This window comes from Drosophila obscura, unplaced genomic scaffold (assembly GCF_018151105.1).
Source record: "Drosophila obscura isolate BZ-5 IFL unplaced genomic scaffold, ASM1815110v1 contig_1, whole genome shotgun sequence".
In the NCBI taxonomy this organism is placed as follows: Eukaryota; Metazoa; Arthropoda; class Insecta; order Diptera; family Drosophilidae; genus Drosophila; species Drosophila obscura.
In genome coordinates, this window is record NW_024542679.1 from 4,220,165 (window position 1) to 4,235,581 (window position 15,417).

Below are 15,417 nucleotides of genomic sequence, written 5' to 3' on the forward strand. Positions count from 1 at the left end.
TTGAAATTAATAGAAAGAGCCGAGAAACAGCCGATACGTACCGCAGAACCGTATTGTATTGTAGGTTCTACGATCTTTTTCCGCATTTGTACAATTAATAGAAGAAAAACCTTACAAACGACGAAAACTGACGGCATCGCCTCTGGGGACAGGCAACAGTTGTATTCTGCACTTCAAACGGAACGGAACGGAGCGGAGCAGACTCGGTCGCAGCAGCACTCCAAAAGATCTGGAAGCTGGGGATATCTCGGGAATCCGAATACTTGTGTGTGTGTGTGTGTCTGTGTGTGTGGAATGCAAAACAATTAAAATCAGTCTCCCACCCCCCCACCGCTCCAAGGCGCAGAGATCGGTTTTGGGTTGCATCTGGCGGCGGCAGTGGAGTTAATTAGCCAAAGCCAAGAAACTCATTGAAGTTCCATTAAACAAATTGCGGGTAGCCCACAAAACGGTGCGGAGTGAAGGGTGTTTCAATATTTGGTTTCATTTTGTGACATTCAACCGATTCTTAACTATTAATTGACCTCCCCAGGAGGGGTCAATAGATACAAAGATAGATTCTGTTTGCTCGTTTGGTGCAAAGAAAGCAGTCGACAGATGTCACAGAAAGACATGGCTGACAACATGAATGCTGCCCAGCCACAGGAGGAGGAGGATTGCTCCTCCGCCACCACCACAACGAAGAAGGGCAAGGGAAAGGGAAAGGGAAAAAAGGCCAAAAAGGAAGCCCATCCAATGGTCAGCTATACGCAACTCTTTCGCTACATCCAGCCTTGGGATTATGTGCTCTTCGTGTCCGCTTTGATAGCAGCCCTGCTGCAATCTCTGGTCTATCCGATTGCCATTGTGGTGTACAGCGAATTGGTGGCCATGTTCATTGATCGCACACTGGGGCAGGGCACGAGCTCCATTACCATCGGACTGTCGCTCTTTGGTGGCGGAAAGGTGCTGTAAGTAGGATCCAAGCCCATTGATCCATTCGAATCTTGAGTTTAGGATTTCCCATTCGTTTTTTGTAGCACCAATGCCACGTACGAGGAGAATATGCAGGAACTGCGCAAGGATAGCGTCTCCTTTGGCATTCTCATGACCTTGAACACCCTCTTGATGCTCTTCTCTGGCATGTACTATGTGGATGCCTTCAATCGTCTCGCTCTGAGGCTCACCGTGCGCATGAGGCGGGAGTTCTTCAAGGCCACTCTGAGGCAGGAGATTGGCTGGCATGACATGGCCAAGGATCAGAACTTTGCCGTACGCATAACAGAGTAAGCAGGGGAAGAATCCTTAGAGGATAATTAATGATGATTTGCCCCTTTGGCAGCAACATGGAAAAGATACGCAGTGGCATTGCCGAGAATCTGGGCCACTATGTGGAGATCCTGTGCGAGGTGCTCATCAGCGTAGTCCTGTCCTTTGTCTATGGCTGGAAGTTGGCTCTGTCGATTGTCTTTTACATACCCCTTACCCTGGTGGTTAACTCGCTGGTGGCACATGTAAGTGGGATGGGATTAATTGTGGATTAATGGTACTCTCTCTCAATCTTCCTTTCTCTTTACTTTCCACGTTCTAGTACCAAGGCAAACTCACAGCAAAGGAGCAAAGCTCCTACGTGCGTGCCAGTTCTGTTGTGGAGGAAGTTATTGGCGCCATTCGCACGGTGGTGGCGTTTGGGGGCGAGAAAAGCGAATCCGTGCGCTATGACAACCTGCTGAAGCCCGCTCTGAAGGCGGGAAAGTGGAAGGGCGCCTTCTCGGGCCTCAGCGACACTGTGATGAAGGCCATGATGTTCATTACAGGTGCAGGCTCCTTCTGGTATGGCGCCAATCTGATTCTATACTACAGGGATCCCGCAATTCCCATCGAGGAGCGCGCGTACACGCCGGCGGTGGTGATGATTGTCATTTCAGGCATCATCGTGAGCGCCAATCAAATCTCCCGCACCTCCCCCTTCCTGGAGACGTTCGCCATGGCCCGGGGATCGGCGGCGGCCATCTACGAGGTCATCGATCGACGATCCAAGATTGATCCGCTCTCCAAGGCGGGCAAAATCCTCAACTATGGGCTGAAGGGCGCCGTGGAGTTTCGTGATGTGTTCTTTCGGTATCCTGCGCGGGAGGATGTCATCGTCCTGCGGGGACTCAATGTCGTCGTGGAGGAGGGGCAGACGGTGGCTTTCGTTGGCCCTTCGGGCTGTGGCAAGTCCACGTGCATCCAGCTGCTGCAGCGCTTCTACGATCCCATCTTCGGGCAGGTGCTGCTCGATGGCGAGGATGTCCGCAAGTACAACATCCAGTGGCTGCGCTCCAACATCGCGGTGGTGGGCCAGGAGCCGGTGCTCTTTCAGGGCTCCATCGGGGAGAATATCCGCCACGGGAAGCCAGAGGCCACCCAAAAGGAGGTGGAGGATGCCGCCAAAGCGTCCAATGCCCATGACTTCATTGTGGCACTCCACAAGGTAGAAGCCCATAATGGAATCCCATAGAGAAACATCCTTAAATTCCTCCTTCTTGTTCCTAGGGCTACGACACAAACATCAGCGAAAAGGGCATCCAGCTGTCGGGCGGACAGCGGCAGCGCATTGCTATCGCACGGGCCCTCATCCAGCAGCCAAAGATCCTGCTGCTGGATGAGGCCACATCCGCCTTGGACTACCACTCGGAGAAGCTCGTGCAGGAGGCCCTCGATAAGGCCTGCAAGGGACGCACCACTCTGGTGGTCTCCCATCGCCTCTCTGCCATCCGCCACGCCCATCGCATTGTGTACATAGAGGCGGGCAAGGCCGCGGAGCAGGGCACACACGAGGAGCTAATGAAAATGGAAGGATTCTATCATAAAATGGTCACCGTACACTCGTACGATGATTCGGCCGAGGAATTGCTCAACGAAATGGAAGAGGAGGCGGCGGCCATCCCGAAGAAGGAGCGAAAGATCTCCACCTACGATGTGGATGTGCCATCAGCGCTGGAGAAGAATGCCGCCGCCTCCCAGGAGCACTTCCAGATGAAGCATCTGAATGGGACGGCGCCAAAAAACGCGCAACAGGAGGATGTGGAGCCACAGGATCCTGCAACGGGTGGGAATTACATTCGCACCTTTTTCCGCATCGTCGTTTCCGCTCGGCCCGAGTGGAGTTTCCTCATCATTGGCGCCATCTGTGCGGGCATCTTTGGCGTCACGATGCCCGTCTTCTCCATTATCCTAGCGGAACTCTATGGATCGCTGGCGAAGCCCACAGCTGAGGAGGTTCTCGATCAGAGCTCCTCCATGGCCATCATTTCCCTTGTGATTGGCATTGCCGCTGGCATCGTTTGCTTCATTCAAACGTTTTTCTTCAATCTGGCGGGGGTTTGGCTCACAATGAGAATGCGGTGAGTCCTTGGTGGAGTAGTATCCATCCACCTATAGCTGTGGCTACATCTCTAGAATCTGTTTGCTTTTGCAGCTCCAAAACATTCCGCAGCATCATGCACCAGGAGATGGGCTGGTTCGATCGCAAGGACAACAGCATTGGTGCCCTCTCCGCGCGACTTTCGGGCGATGCTGCCAGTGTCCAGGGCGCCATTGGTTTCCCGCTCAGCAACATCATCCAGGCCCTGACGAATTTCATCTGCAGCATTGCCATCGCTTTTCCCTACTCCTGGGAACTGGCTCTGATCTGCTTGAGCACGGCGCCCTTCATGATTGCCTCCATTGTGTTCGAGGCTCGTTTTGGCGAGAAGTCAGCGCTAAAGGAGAAGGATGTCCTGGAGGAGACGAGTCGCATTGCCACGGAGACGATTGCACAGATCAGAACTGTCGCCGGACTGCGTCGCGAGGAGGCGCTCATTCGGATCTACGACCAGGAGGTGGAACGCTATCGCGTGCAGATCCTGAATCGACTGAAATGGCGAGGACTCGTCAATTCTATGGGCAAATCTCTCATGTTCTTTGGATATGCGGTGACCCTGACCTACGGCGGACACATATGCGCCGATGGCAAGATCAAATTCGAGACGATTATGAAGTGAGTTTGCAGGGTACTCCCCCCTCGTCACATTCCTTAAGCTTTTCTCCCCCCCCCCCCTAAAGGATCTCCAATACCATGCTCTATGGCCTGTTTATCCTCGCCCAATCGCTGGCCTTCACACCCGCCTTCAATGCGGCTCTCCTCTCCGCCAATCGCATGTACGAAATCATCGATCGCAGGCCGCAGATCCAGTCCCCAGAACAGTCGGCGATTGCAGGATCCCTGCTGCAGAATGGCAATGGATCGCTGCACAAGACAAATGTCGGGGTGCAGCAGGGCGTCTGCTATCGTGGCCTCCAATTTGCGTATCCCTCGAGGCCGCATCTCAAGGTACTGCAGGACTTTAATCTGGAGATACAACAGGGACAAACGGTGGCCCTTGTGGGTGCCTCGGGATCGGGCAAATCCACCTGCGTGCAGCTCCTTTTGCGCTACTACGATCCCGATCATGGCAAGATTGTACGTATCCGTCAGATACATCCCTTGGCCTTACATTAAGATCCTCTTTTGCTGTAGCTGATTGATCAGGAGAGCATCCATCAGGACATGGAGCTGAAGACGCTCCGTCGCCGCCTCGGACTCGTCTCGCAGGAGCCGTCGCTCTTCGAGAAATCCATCGCCGAGAACATTGGCTATGGGGACACCACCCGCAAGATTCCCATGCAGCAGATCATCGATGCCGCCAAGATGGCCAATGCCCATGAGTTTATCATGTCTCTGCCCGCCCAGTACGACACTGTTCTGGGGTCAAAGGGCACCCAGCTGTCGGGTGGACAGAAGCAACGCATTGCCATTGCCCGGGCGATGGTTAGGAATCCCAAGATCCTGCTTCTGGATGAGGCAACCTCTGCACTTGACTTTCAAAGTGAAAGGGTAAGAGTTTACCGTCCCCTAAAAATAAACTTTATTGATACATTTTGCTATTTGTCGTAGGTGGTGCAACAGGCCCTCGATTCCGCATGTAGCGGACGCACTTGCATTGTGATTGCCCATCGTTTGTCCACCATTCAAAATGCGAGCGTCATTTGTGTGATTCAAGCGGGACGCATTGTGGAGCAGGGCTCCCATTCGCAGCTGCTGGCCAAGAATGGCATCTACTCAAAGCTGTATCGCAGCCAGACGAAAGCTTCGTGAAGCACACCATTTTTATGCACACAAGTATGCAGCAGTCAACAGAGAGAATTCTACTTTTTCTTAGCCGCTAGCACGGACTCAAACCACAAAAGCCAAAAAAATGTATTAAATGTTTTTCTAATAAAGTTCAATCGCTTTCAATGTTATTGATGTGGATGTGCATTAACGCCCTCAAAATTCAAGCAAAATTTAATTTTCTTCAGTGGAAAATAAATTAGAATGAAAGTACCGCTCGACAGTAGCAAAATTTTTGGAAAATTGATGTTTTATGTCCAAAGAGACTTTGAATTTTAAATAAAAAAAATAAAGGGGTCTTAATAGGTGTCGAAATAGTAACTAAAAATCTGCGCAGGAAAGAGTGAAACGAAGTAAGAAGAAAAGGCATGTGATAGTAGGCCTTGAGACTATACAATACCCTCGTATGAAAATATTCCCCATCTAAGGAACCTTGAAAATATTTCTATCACAGTTAGATTCTTGTTTCAGATCCCAGGCAGTCTGCCTCGGGGTTTCAACCGAGAAAAATATACAAAAAAAAAATACTAATCTAATCAGAGAAAAATTTATAAAAATCGTGAACAAAAATTATAATAAAAAATCAAAAGCCGAAATCAAAAAAATTATTTTAATTGGAGTATACTAATTTTGGATAATAAAACTTCATTTCTTTACGCAACAAATGCCTTCAGTGTGCCATCAAGTATCCTACAGCAGCGACCAGGATGAAAAGGGGAAGTGAAATGTTACGTGTTGAATGTTCAGTCTCTTGTTCCCTCTGAAGGAGTACGTCTGTGACGATAATGTGGGATTCCCTGGAGTAACTGAGCTATAAATGGCCATGGTCGAGTTGCGGACGCATGTCACATTTGCAGGGAGAATTCGTTTCCAACGCTGATTGTTGTACATTTTGGTGTGTCTTCGATGGAGCGATGGAGCGACGCACAACAAGAAGATCCTTTCTTATTCACTCCCAAATGAATTTGAAATTAGTGCTGCTTTGGCATAGCGCGTCTTCTAGAGATTCCAGCGGACTACAAAACTTCCTTTAAACTAGAGAGATATGTAAGTTTTACCCTGAACGTTCTCTCTTTTTGGGTGAAATTAAACAACTTCTGAACAATTTCGATTCGATTTTAGATTCGTTTTCCAGCTCCCAAACATAGGAAGACAGACTGACTTCCCGCCTCTGCCTTCTGTTGAAACTACATAAAAAAATATACATTTCGGTAAAATATTTTCATTCTTCTACCAGTTTTCGTACGAAAAGTAAAAGTTTCCTAATTTCTTAATTATAGTTTCCCCATCGATGCCTGCGACGCGATTTCACTCTGCCTTTGAAGTAGCTTGAAAATAAATCCAGCGATCAGAAGGATGTAGCAAATGAATCAGTGGCATGCTGCCACGGTTGTGAAATTAGTAGTATGTCAAGCTATACCAAAGCAGGACAATTTCAAACTCTTTGGCGAGTGCCAGAGGAAATTTGTTCTTCTATATGTGCCCCGTATCTCGCGCTGCATTGCATTGCACCAAAATGTCCAGCAACCAAATGTGGGAGGCCACTTCTTTCTTTCAATTGATAAACTAGTGAATCACGTGCTGGTTACAACCCGAATAACTCGTAGGACTCCTCATCGTCGTCACCTACGTCCTCCTTAAGGTGGAGCAGCAGATCAAGCAGCGACCAACGTCCTCGTGGTCTTCTTCTGTATCGACAATTTATTGGCATATTCAAATAAACTTCTAAATACTTTTAGAAATACCTCGCATAAGGATTCCCTTCCGGCTTCTCATAGTATTTGCAGCCCGAGAGTTGCACTACCTCCTCCCGTCCGTACAAGAGAGTCACAAAAAAGCATTTTGTGAAAGTCAAAAAGTAGGAGACAAATACAAAAAAAAAAAATCTTGCCCATGGTACTCGTACAAAGAGATCAAAAAGAATTAACGAATCGAGACTGAGAGCGAGAAAGAGAGACAATAGAGATATTTAATACTCATTAAAAATTATCGCTTTATGGCATTGCCCTTGCTTATCTGGAACTCAAGGAGGGGATTTTGAGTGCGTTTTAAGTGGATTCATGCAGAATTTATAATCTGAAGATAATCCTAAAGCTCAATTTATACCCTAAGATACTTCTATGAATCAATCCGGCCCATAATTTCTATATATTCCGTAGATCATTCGCTATCTTTAATAATCTGATAAGTTTCTTTATCTATTTGCCAGTATTAAGCTGTAGCGCACGAACTGGTTAACCCATGCGACAATCTTATCACTTTTAATTGTTATCTATTTGCTCAGTTTAATTGTCGCTATAAATTTTGTTGGCGCAGTGCGCTCTAAACTTTTGCCATCGGCGGTTGGTACCCACAATGCAGACCACCGTAATGATGTATCTCCTCTTTCTGGGTGAGTATCTCATGAATAAAAGTCTCTTTTAACCGTAATTCAATGCAATTTTTACAGTGTGTGCATTTCTGTACATTTCCACATGCATTTCCACATCCATTTCAAATCCCTGTCCATTGGAGAAGAGTTGCAATCAAACTGTGGTGGAATCAAGTGCCATTTGTGGCTTGGATGAGGACGTGGGTTGCATACGAAAGTATGCCTCAAAGTGCCTCATGGATATTGCTGAATGTCAGGAGGGAAAAGGTAAGTGAAATGAATGAAGTTTTCTTTAAGTTCTAATGGTTAAACGATCGATGTCCTTAGAATTCACGGATTATAGCAATGTCTATTGCTCAATGGAATCGTATCTGTGCGAACAGACATCCACATACGAAAGATGGACCATTTTCTTTGGTCACGAAAAGGATTAATCAATAGATATGTTTCTTAATGTTTAATCAATTATTTCTTTGCTATAAAATTGTCCTTAAGAAATTCCTTCAACCGTAAAGTATTATTTATCATCTAAGAGACCAAGAAAATTATTTGAATATTTAAGAATTAGCAAGAAAATTCTCTGTCCCTTCTCCCTGTGTTTAAGGCTCTGGACTACCCTTTCTTTAGCAACGTCACAAAATTAAATCATTAAACTTTAAATCCCCCTAAGATCTCTCGAGCGAAAGGGCATGGGAATGGCACACTTTTATCTTATCTTTTACCAACAAATGAGGCAATGAAATATGAAACTCTACACAAACATTCGTCGTCGGTGTCGTCTAGCAAATTAGCCAGCGATTAAATCAATAATTAATCAATCCACGAACAAGCTCAACGTTCACGTGCCCCCGAATGAATCGACGACGTCAAAGACCGGTAGGAGATCGAACGGCAACGGAGGCAACTGATGCCCCCAGGCGTATTTCCCCACCTCGAATATGGGGGGAGGGAGACATACAGACAGACAGACAGAATGCCGCCGCCTCGAGCCTTTTATTCTCTGCTTCTTTTTTTTTGTTTTGTCTTTATTTTCGGCAGATACTTTGCATAATCTCCCGCACGACGACAGCAGACAGTCGAGGGCGACCGTCCATCGATTGGTCTCCTCCTTCAACACCAATCAGCGCAGAGCAGAGCATTTCTGTCGTGATTTTTTCTGTTTTATATAAAATGGGAAGGCATCCGTATTTCTTCCATCAGTTAATGCCACAGATTCAACGTATCCAGAGATCAATCACATATCATGAAGAGCAGCAGCAGCAGCGTTCCGTTTAAATTCTACTTCTTCTGTGGACTTTTATTACTCTTCGGTTAGTGTTTCACATTTAGTGTTGTTTATTTGACAATTATCAATGTACTTTTGCAGCAATGTGCAGCAGTTTATGTGCGGGAATGGTGATGGGCCCAAGACCCACTGGAAAATCCACAGAACAACTCTCCCACCAGCAGCAGCTCGAGGAAATCTATTGGCAAACACCCGCAGTACCGGACGAACGATTGGCGGATGCAGAAGTGGATAATGCTTACGAATTGTTCAATTTACGGCCTAAACCTACAACCTCAAACCGCATTCAGAATCTATAGATACGTTTTAGCTATTTTTACATAGATTTCGTGTTAATTATGGTTATGGCTATATGTGTTTAGATTTAACTTTAAATTTATAAATAATAAAAACAGACATTATTTTGGTGAAACGTGCGCATTGCTGGCTTTTCATTCCATCACGTATGTCATCATCCGGCGACACTTCCGAGCCACAAATCTCTTTATAAAGTTCCACTCTTTTGTAGCAATCGATTCATTCTGTTGTGAAAATCCCAGTGGAAGGGGCATTCGATTCAATCTGTTCTCAAAATCAAGTGAAAGATCAAGAAAAATGCATTCATCACATATCTTGGCGATATTCCTTATCTTCTGTGTCACAATTTTCATAGGTAAGTGCCAAAAATAAACCTGTATATATACTCTTTAATCTTCGAACTCCCCTCTCAAAGGCAATGCCTTTCCCCACGGCAAATTTAGTGACGAGGACGATGATCGCTTCAACGAAATCAGCGGCGAGTGGGGGGGGAACCGAAAGCTAGTCTTCCCACGACTCGATCGTCTCTTCAGCAGCGCCGAAGTGCCGTCGGGAAATCTAAAGAAGATCAAAATCTCCTCTAAAATCAAAAGAAATAATGACAGCACTTCCGCCTCTGGAGACACCACAGAGAGCTCCAAGCACGCCCATTCGATGATCACATCGATGCTGACATTCGTGAGCAGCGTCATGAACTTTGGCAGGTCCTTCATCAAGGATCAGTAATGCTAGGACATAAATGTGATATTTCTCTTTACACTTTATGGTTTAAAATCTCGTGAATCTTGAATGCCAAAATGATAATTATATCTGCTGTATTTAAAAAAATAAATTAAATTTTAAAAATAAATATAAAAATATAAAATATAAATATTTATTGTCAAGAGTTTTCCCATTAAGAAATAATTTAATCAAACATTTTTTGAGTAAAATCTGAGGAAAATCGGGGCGTTTTACCCGCTAAATTTATGGAAAAATACCTCCTAGAGATCTTTGAGTTCATGAAGACTCCTCTAGGTCTCTACTCCAATAAAAATCTATGACGTTTCTCTGTTTCTCGTTCAATTTATGTATTAACATCCAAGTCTCGTGAACCCAAATACTAATATATCATTGTTAAAAGACCATAACAATAGATATATATAATTATACAACATACCATAAGAAATCTCCATCAAAAATCAATGCGTCTTCATTTATTGATACATTTTTAAATTAAAATCACGTGAATCTCTTGATATCTCTGTCTATACAACATCTCAATAAATATTTGGAAAATTTTCTCGAAATTAAATAAAAAATCTATGACGTCCTCACTTCTAGCTCATAGTTTGGAGCAACGACTCGTGCTATAGAAATCATTGCTATACAAAAATACACAACATTTAAATACACCTTGAATACATTAAATATGACGTCTTTAAATGTTGACGCCTCCGACTAAACATGCGATATTTGACCCATCTTTTGTGTGAAAACTAAAAAAAATATACTATTATTAGGCGAGAGAGTATGCTATAAAAAAAAGTATCAATCATTTTAATGATCAATGAATGAATTAATGCGAAGTGTGGCTCGTGGTTCGATGGGACGGTCTCTGTGAATGACGTCTCTATCTGTCGCGACCAAGCCCCCCTTTTCACCCTCTGAATGCCCCCAATGTCAGACATCGAAAAACGGGGATTTTTTCGCTACTTAATTTCGTGAAATCCATAGTTTTTGCTGGCTTCTAAGATGCTTATGAGTGACGTCGCGACAGACGACGCGATCAAATGCTAATTTGTCATGATATCTGTTTTATTTATGCTTGTTTTATTTATTTTGCACCTTCTTTTTTGGCATTGTTTTAGCCCGGATTTAATTGTAAATACTGTGTGCCTGTCGACTGTTGTTTGTACAATCAGTCATAACGAGATCTGAGTTATCTAAAGAGAAACAGAGAGAGAGAGACCTCGTTATGCATAGACCTGTTTCACGCTGTTAATTTCTGGGGTTTCTTTTTGGTGTTTTATAGGGGGGAATATCCAAAGCTCAGGCACTATTTGGTGTATCTCTAGCGTGTAATTCATTAGAACAGTTTTTAAGTTCCACTCGAACGAATGCAATATAATTAACAGGAAATTAAAAATATCTTTTGGATTTCTACGATTGCGCAAATACCTCTGCAGCTCTGAAGGTCAGCGAATGCGCCATTCTATTGCATGACTACTACTGTGCCGTTACCCCCGAAATGAGTTTGAATTATCAAAGTGTAGGTGTGGGTGGAATTGGTATTTTTTATTTATGGATTCCATAACAAAAGACTTGATTGAGCCACAAACTGGCACTCCAAAAACAAAAATAAACGGAAGAATTTCAACACGATCTTTCTATGTCCGCACTCCTTGGGGGTCAATTGACCTCCAGCAAATGATATTTAAACATTTTGTTGAGGGATGTCATGTTCTGGGACAGCTCATGGCATACGCGCGCCACGCATCCTTCGCGGGCAAGAGCAGCCACAGCAGCAGGAGCGCACAGGAGGACACATGCAAATAGACAAAGATTGTGGTTGTTGAATATCTTCTGACTTTTGTGTGTGGACAACAACTCTCACTAACCCACTAGATACTTAATCACTTTCAGCAGTACCATGGCGGACAACGAAGGAGAACAGCTGCGGTTCCATGCACCACACGCGACGAGATTTAGAACCAAATTGAACACCAATCCGAACATGCAATCGCGAATAAGTGAAAACTCGTCCGAGTAAGCGGCGACGCAGACGTCAACGTGAACGCTGACAGCACTGCCACAGTGGAACGAATATGATGGCAAGGTCCGAGCCCTTTAAAAGCCGTAAATGAATTCAAAGGTTCTAAAAAAAACACTCCCTAGATGACGAACGATTGGCAGACGCAGAACTGGATAATGCCCCCGGAAGGAGATCCCTGCTACTATATTGGCAGTTTGTGTTTTGTATATGGAATGGAAATAAAATGTTGATAAAAATAAAATTCACTTACCACTTACAATGGTTTTCAGCCACATTTTTGTCCCACTGTGCACTGCGGTTGTGTGTGTGGGACAGGCTAAATCAAGAACTTCTTGTTGGATGTTGTAATCGCGGCGATTTTTTCCGACCAGACTAGTAATGTTTTTCATATAACCGAATATTTCCATATAGTTTTTTCGACAGAGTTCATTTGCGTGCATTGCAACAACAGCAACAATAACAACAGCGGAAAGAGCAAGAGAAACGGTAAACGTGGCGTCGCTGCGAATTACGTCATAAGAACTCGTTTACAGAGACGTCGCTGCTGCTGCTGCTGCTGTTCCACGGACCGACGATTGGGGCCAAAAACAACTCGCTCTGACACTCACGGCAGCGCCAGTCTTGATCAATGCAGTTATTTTTGTCATTGCGATTTGATCGCCCCGTGGCAAGTCAAACCACCAAGAGGCTAGGCAAGCTGCCCCCAAAAAAGAGCCCATGCTGTCAACAAGTGGCAATTGGCGTTGCTTATTCTGCCGACGCTGGCAGCGATGGCAACGCTTTGGTCATGAATCTCGCACAATTTTTTAGTTCTGATCGTGATTTTCAAATGCTTGCAGCGCAGCAGCTGCGCGACTGCCGCTGCTGGCTGGTTTCCTCTGCATTTGGCTTTATTTAATCGGTATAGCAATAAACTTCAACATTTTGTTGATGGTTGGGCTGCAGTTTGTGTTTTTTCGGACAGGCTTCGACGAGTTTGTTTCGACTTCACCTTCGATTTCTTCGCGCACTTTTGCACACACACCCACATGTCATAACGGTGCCTGAGAATCGGGATAGGCAAAAATTCAGTACTTTCGGGGCGGCGCGCTGCATTTCGCTGATGTTTCTCTGTCTGTTGTGGCTTTTCTTTGCTCTGCTTTTTGTTCCTTTTTCTCCGGATTTTGGCGATGGTGGGCTAAACGAACGCGAATTTTATTTTGGTTTTAGACATGATTGAACATGTTTCAGCTGCATTATTTTCGCTTTCGATTTCTTTTACACACACATACACGGACACTTCTAACGGAACCCTGCGCGTGTCCGAGCATTGCGGGTGGCTATTGTGATAGATTGTAACACCACAAAAAAATAAAACAAATATTAAAAAAAACTGCTAAAAAGAAACTCGACTAGAGCTTACTTTTAATAATAAATTACTCTTCTTCATTTATTTTACACAAAATAAGAGACTTTTCGATACATACATTGACATTATAACGGGATCATAGACTAGCGGGGCCCAATCCGCTAGGCTATTTTTATTTATTAAAACACTTTTGGTATTATAACCTAGCGGGGCCCAATCCGCTAGGCTATTTCATTTATTAAAACACTTTCTGGCAGAACACACACACTAGCACTGACACTTGCACTGCTTCTATAACCTAGCGGGGCCCAATCCGCTAGACTACATATATCACTTAAATAAAACACTTTTGTTAGAAAACAAGATCGCTTTTTATTAGGAATTACTTTAGAATATGTATATTTATATTAACAAATATCTACGTACTTTTTTCGCAACTTTTAAGTCTATTGCGCAGTTCTTTTAACACAACACACACACTGACACTTTTTGCACTGCTTTAATAACCTAGCGGGGCCCAATCCGCTAGGCTATTTCATTTATTAAAACACTTTCTGGCAGAACACACACACTAGCACTGACACTTGCACTGCTTCTATAACCTAGCGGGGCCCAATCCGCTAGACTACATATATCACTTAAATAAAACACTTTTGTTAGAAAACAAGATCGCTTTTTATTAGGAATTACTTTAGAATATGTATATTTATATTAACAAATATCTACGTACTTTTTTCGCAACTTTTAAGTCTATTGCGCAGTACTTTTTACAGAACACACACTGCACTGCTTTAATAACCTAGCGGGGCCCAATCCGCTAGGCTATTTCACTAAATTAAAACACTTTTGGTAGAAAACAAGATCGCTTTTTATTAGGAATTACTTTAGAATATGTATATTTATATTAACAAATATCCACGTACTTTTTTTCGCAACTTTTAAGTCTATTGCGCAGTTCTTTTAACACAACACACACACTGACACTTGTTGCACTGCTTTAATAACCTAGCGGGGCCCAATCCGCTAGGCTATTTCACTAAATTAAAACACTTTCTGCCAGAAAACACACACACTGACACTTGCACTGGATTATAACCTAGCGGTGCCCAATCCGCTAGGCTATTTCACTAAATTAAAACACTTTCTGCCAGAACACACAACACTTACACTTGCACTGCTTTTATAACCTAGCGGGGCCCATTCCGCTAGGCTATTTCACAATTACCCATTTCTGGCACAACACACGACTAAAAAACGCGACAAAACAATACTTTGAATTAGGAAGAGCTTTAGATCATTTATTCACGCACTTTTCTAATTGTCTGATTTGTTTAACGATCGCGAGCCCGCCACCGCCAGTTTATTCACGCCGCTGCGTAGTTTCCGCCATGTTCCAAAAGGAGAGTGATGGACAATCAGTACCGAAACAGGGATGGGGTAATCTTATCGGTATTTTCTATACGATGTTAATGACATCTGCCATCGATATGGTATCGACTTAAAACACGCTTGCATAAAAACCGCGAACCAGGACGTGTTCGCGCTAAAGTTAGACAATTGCAGGCTAATTAACAATTAACAATACTTTTGTTGTAAATTAAAAGGCATACATTCTAGTATTGGCTAGCTTAATAGAACTTGTCAATAGTTAACTACATGTGCATAGTTTTTCCATTTTAATGGACTTTGAAGCGCAGTGGGACGCACGCACCGCACCCCTGCTGCGATGGATCTTTCTGTTGCACATAGTATTGGGCCAGCGAAATTGCATATTTATTACAGTTTGCTCAAATTAATACAATAATTCTAATGAGAATCTTTCTAGATATGCTGGTACTCGTCCATGCATAACCAAGCACCTTCAAAAATGGTAAAGACGCGGTGCAGCGTCTTGCCTGAGGCTCTGTCACTGGCATGGCATAGGCAGGAGGGAATCTAATATCGTACATCGATGGATGCCTTGGGATTATCTTATTTCATTGATCACCGGCAGCACATCGTAAATAGTTGCCGTAAGTGTGGAGATTCTGCACTAAGCATAGTATAAATTGAGCTGTAATTCCAGCAGTAGCCATAATTTGACCCAACGCCACAATTTGTTCCCATATCAAACGCTTGCTCAAAACCGCCATGCTCCTGGGCAGAGTATTCAACTGCAGAGAGCAAAATAAACAAAATGTTAACCTCCATTCACCAGCAGACAGAG

General features: G+C 44.1%; 5 protein-coding genes and 1 long non-coding RNA gene across 6 annotated transcripts; 5 read left to right on the plus strand and 1 right to left on the minus strand.

Moving 5' to 3' along the window:
- Nucleotides 1–147: 147 nt before the first annotated feature.
- Nucleotides 148–5,283, plus strand: LOC111071564 (multidrug resistance protein homolog 65). Its single transcript, XM_022362976.2, has 9 exons — nucleotides 148–950; nucleotides 1,020–1,265; nucleotides 1,322–1,493; nucleotides 1,571–2,455; nucleotides 2,518–3,368; nucleotides 3,443–4,003; nucleotides 4,069–4,465; nucleotides 4,523–4,879; nucleotides 4,940–5,283. Exons 1-9 carry the CDS (start codon nucleotides 598–600, stop codon nucleotides 5,138–5,140), a joined length of 4,023 nt encoding a protein of 1,340 aa, XP_022218668.2. The 5' UTR covers nucleotides 148–597; the 3' UTR covers nucleotides 5,141–5,283.
- Nucleotides 5,284–5,670: 387 nt separating this feature from the next.
- Nucleotides 5,671–6,521, plus strand: LOC111071574. The gene is made up of 3 exons (XR_002607496.2): nucleotides 5,671–6,202; nucleotides 6,278–6,366; nucleotides 6,436–6,521. It is a non-coding gene; the product is annotated as an uncharacterized LOC111071574 (long non-coding RNA).
- Nucleotides 6,522–7,439: 918 nt separating this feature from the next.
- Nucleotides 7,440–8,165, plus strand: LOC111071571. The gene is made up of 3 exons (XM_022362989.2): nucleotides 7,440–7,547; nucleotides 7,605–7,793; nucleotides 7,854–8,165. Exons 1-3 carry the CDS (start codon nucleotides 7,511–7,513, stop codon nucleotides 7,958–7,960), a joined length of 333 nt encoding a protein of 110 aa, XP_022218681.2. The 5' UTR covers nucleotides 7,440–7,510; the 3' UTR covers nucleotides 7,961–8,165.
- Nucleotides 8,166–8,381: 216 nt separating this feature from the next.
- On the plus strand, nucleotides 8,382–9,211 carry LOC111071572. Its single transcript, XM_022362990.2, has 2 exons — nucleotides 8,382–8,836; nucleotides 8,893–9,211. The coding sequence occupies exons 1-2, from the start codon at nucleotides 8,770–8,772 to the stop codon at nucleotides 9,108–9,110; spliced, it is 285 nt and encodes a 94-aa protein (XP_022218682.2). The 5' UTR covers nucleotides 8,382–8,769; the 3' UTR covers nucleotides 9,111–9,211.
- A 302-nt stretch (nucleotides 9,212–9,513) lies between these two features.
- LOC111071570 lies at nucleotides 9,514–9,943 on the plus strand (the record flags this gene model as incomplete). The annotated part of the gene is made up of 1 exon (XM_022362988.2): nucleotides 9,514–9,943. A coding segment is annotated over one exon (321 nt), but the record flags the coding sequence as incomplete, so codon positions are not given.
- Nucleotides 9,944–11,489: 1,546 nt separating this feature from the next.
- On the minus strand, nucleotides 11,490–11,817 carry LOC111071573. The gene is made up of 2 exons (XM_022362991.2): nucleotides 11,709–11,817; nucleotides 11,490–11,588 (listed from the first exon to the last, which is right to left on the minus strand). Exons 1-2 carry the CDS (start codon nucleotides 11,740–11,742, stop codon nucleotides 11,500–11,502), a joined length of 123 nt encoding a protein of 40 aa, XP_022218683.1. The 5' UTR covers nucleotides 11,743–11,817; the 3' UTR covers nucleotides 11,490–11,499.
- Between the last annotated feature and the right edge of the window lie 3,600 nt (nucleotides 11,818–15,417).